The sequence below is a fragment of the Mandrillus leucophaeus genome, unplaced genomic scaffold, assembly GCF_000951045.1.
Source record: "Mandrillus leucophaeus isolate KB7577 unplaced genomic scaffold, Mleu.le_1.0 Scaffold530, whole genome shotgun sequence".
In the NCBI taxonomy this organism is placed as follows: Eukaryota; Metazoa; Chordata; class Mammalia; order Primates; family Cercopithecidae; genus Mandrillus; species Mandrillus leucophaeus.
In genome coordinates, this window is record NW_012105698.1 from 1,514,983 (window position 1) to 1,516,433 (window position 1,451).

The 1,451-nt window shown below is 34.4% G+C and overlaps 1 protein-coding gene across 1 annotated transcript in view; it reads right to left on the minus strand.

Annotated features, from left to right (window-relative positions):
• The window catches only part of SMURF2 (SMAD specific E3 ubiquitin protein ligase 2), a gene marked incomplete at its 5' end in the record, with an annotated part of 50,834 nt that extends 50,522 nt beyond the window's left edge, over positions 1-312 (minus strand). The window contains one exon of the mRNA XM_011997129.1: positions 179-312. Coding sequence (XP_011852519.1) covers positions 179-312 — 134 coding nt within the window. The remainder of the gene's footprint in view (positions 1-178) is intronic.
• Between the last annotated feature and the right edge of the window lie 1,139 nt (positions 313-1,451).

The following is a 1,451-nucleotide window of genomic DNA, read 5'->3' on the forward strand; positions in this document are numbered from 1 at the left end:
TTTCAGATGTACACAGGAAGTTGTGTTTGAAGCCCTACCAACATACTCAAATATATATATTTTTAAATATATATTTGAGAATACATATACAGTGCATGTATATATGTATATGCACACATACATATACACATACACACATATATATTTTTTAATTTGAAAAGCACTCGTATCTACTTACAACCAGTGTCTTTGAGGCGGTTGATGGCATTGGAAAGAAGACGAACACAACCAAGACATCCAGCACCTTGTTTCTTATGGATCTTCTTGTGATTCCATACACTGATCGTAACTGAATCAGACTTTCCAATATACCTAAAAAACAAAACAGCTGCATGAGTAACTTGGTAGTTACAGGCAGTTGGCGTAAAATTTTTCTTTTGTTCTTTTTATACTCTAAAGTTACATACACACTTCAGAGTCTGGCTGGATTATGCAAAATACATCTTGAGTTAATCCACAGGATTGAATTTAAATTTCTAATAATCTTGAAAGTAAAATCTAAAAAGAAATTTTAGTATATTTTTATCACATCTGCCACTCTCAAGCTGGGCTATAATTCTAGTCAGTAAGAAGGCTATTTTAGTAGCTAGTGTCTAATAACACTAAGGGAGTTTATTAAATAACTTCTTTCCAAGAAAAAGAATATTAAAAACTTTTATCACAGTCACATTTTAAATACATTTCGATGACATGACCTACTTTTCTAGCGATAGTGTCAAGGCTGACAGACCAAAAATCTGACCTACCTGTTATATTTTAAAATGCTGTAGAACAAAAGCTGTTTGTAACGCTTTTCCCCTGCTTCTTTCCTGTATGCAGGCCTTGAGCGAGCAGGACTCTTGCAGATTTCACTTCACTGCCTGCAGACAAGCAGAGCAGGGAAAAGCGTTACTGTACTTGTCTGTGCATACACCTGCAAGTATGTAAAAGCTCTACCACAGCCAATAGTTAACATGGCGTCAACCCATGCAAAAAGATAATAAAATAACATATCAGTAGAATCCTAGCTCTATTTCAATGACAATAAGAGGTCAAATTTTTGGTCCAGCAACCTTGATCTTAAAGTATCATTCAATAAATTAGCAATATCAGAAAAATTCACCTAGTATAGAGAAAAGCCTAAACCATTTAAATAAGGACTAAAGCTTTTAAATAAGTGACATGGAAGGTACACTTGAGCCCCGGGATCCAGCTGTGCCTAAAAAATGCCCACCCCTGGGCTTTTAATTATGCAAATCAGTACATTCCCTTTTAAAAAATTAAGACAATTTGAATTTGGTCTCTGTTACTTGCAAATGAAAAAATTTGAACTAAAATATTGTTCAGTATGCATGTACCAATTTTCAAATACACCTACCAGATCTGTCTTGGCATGTATCTACCGGCATGTAATTCCAGAGCCAGAATCAAGTACTAAGTAGCTGAATTACCCAAACTAAACATTTTTTTTT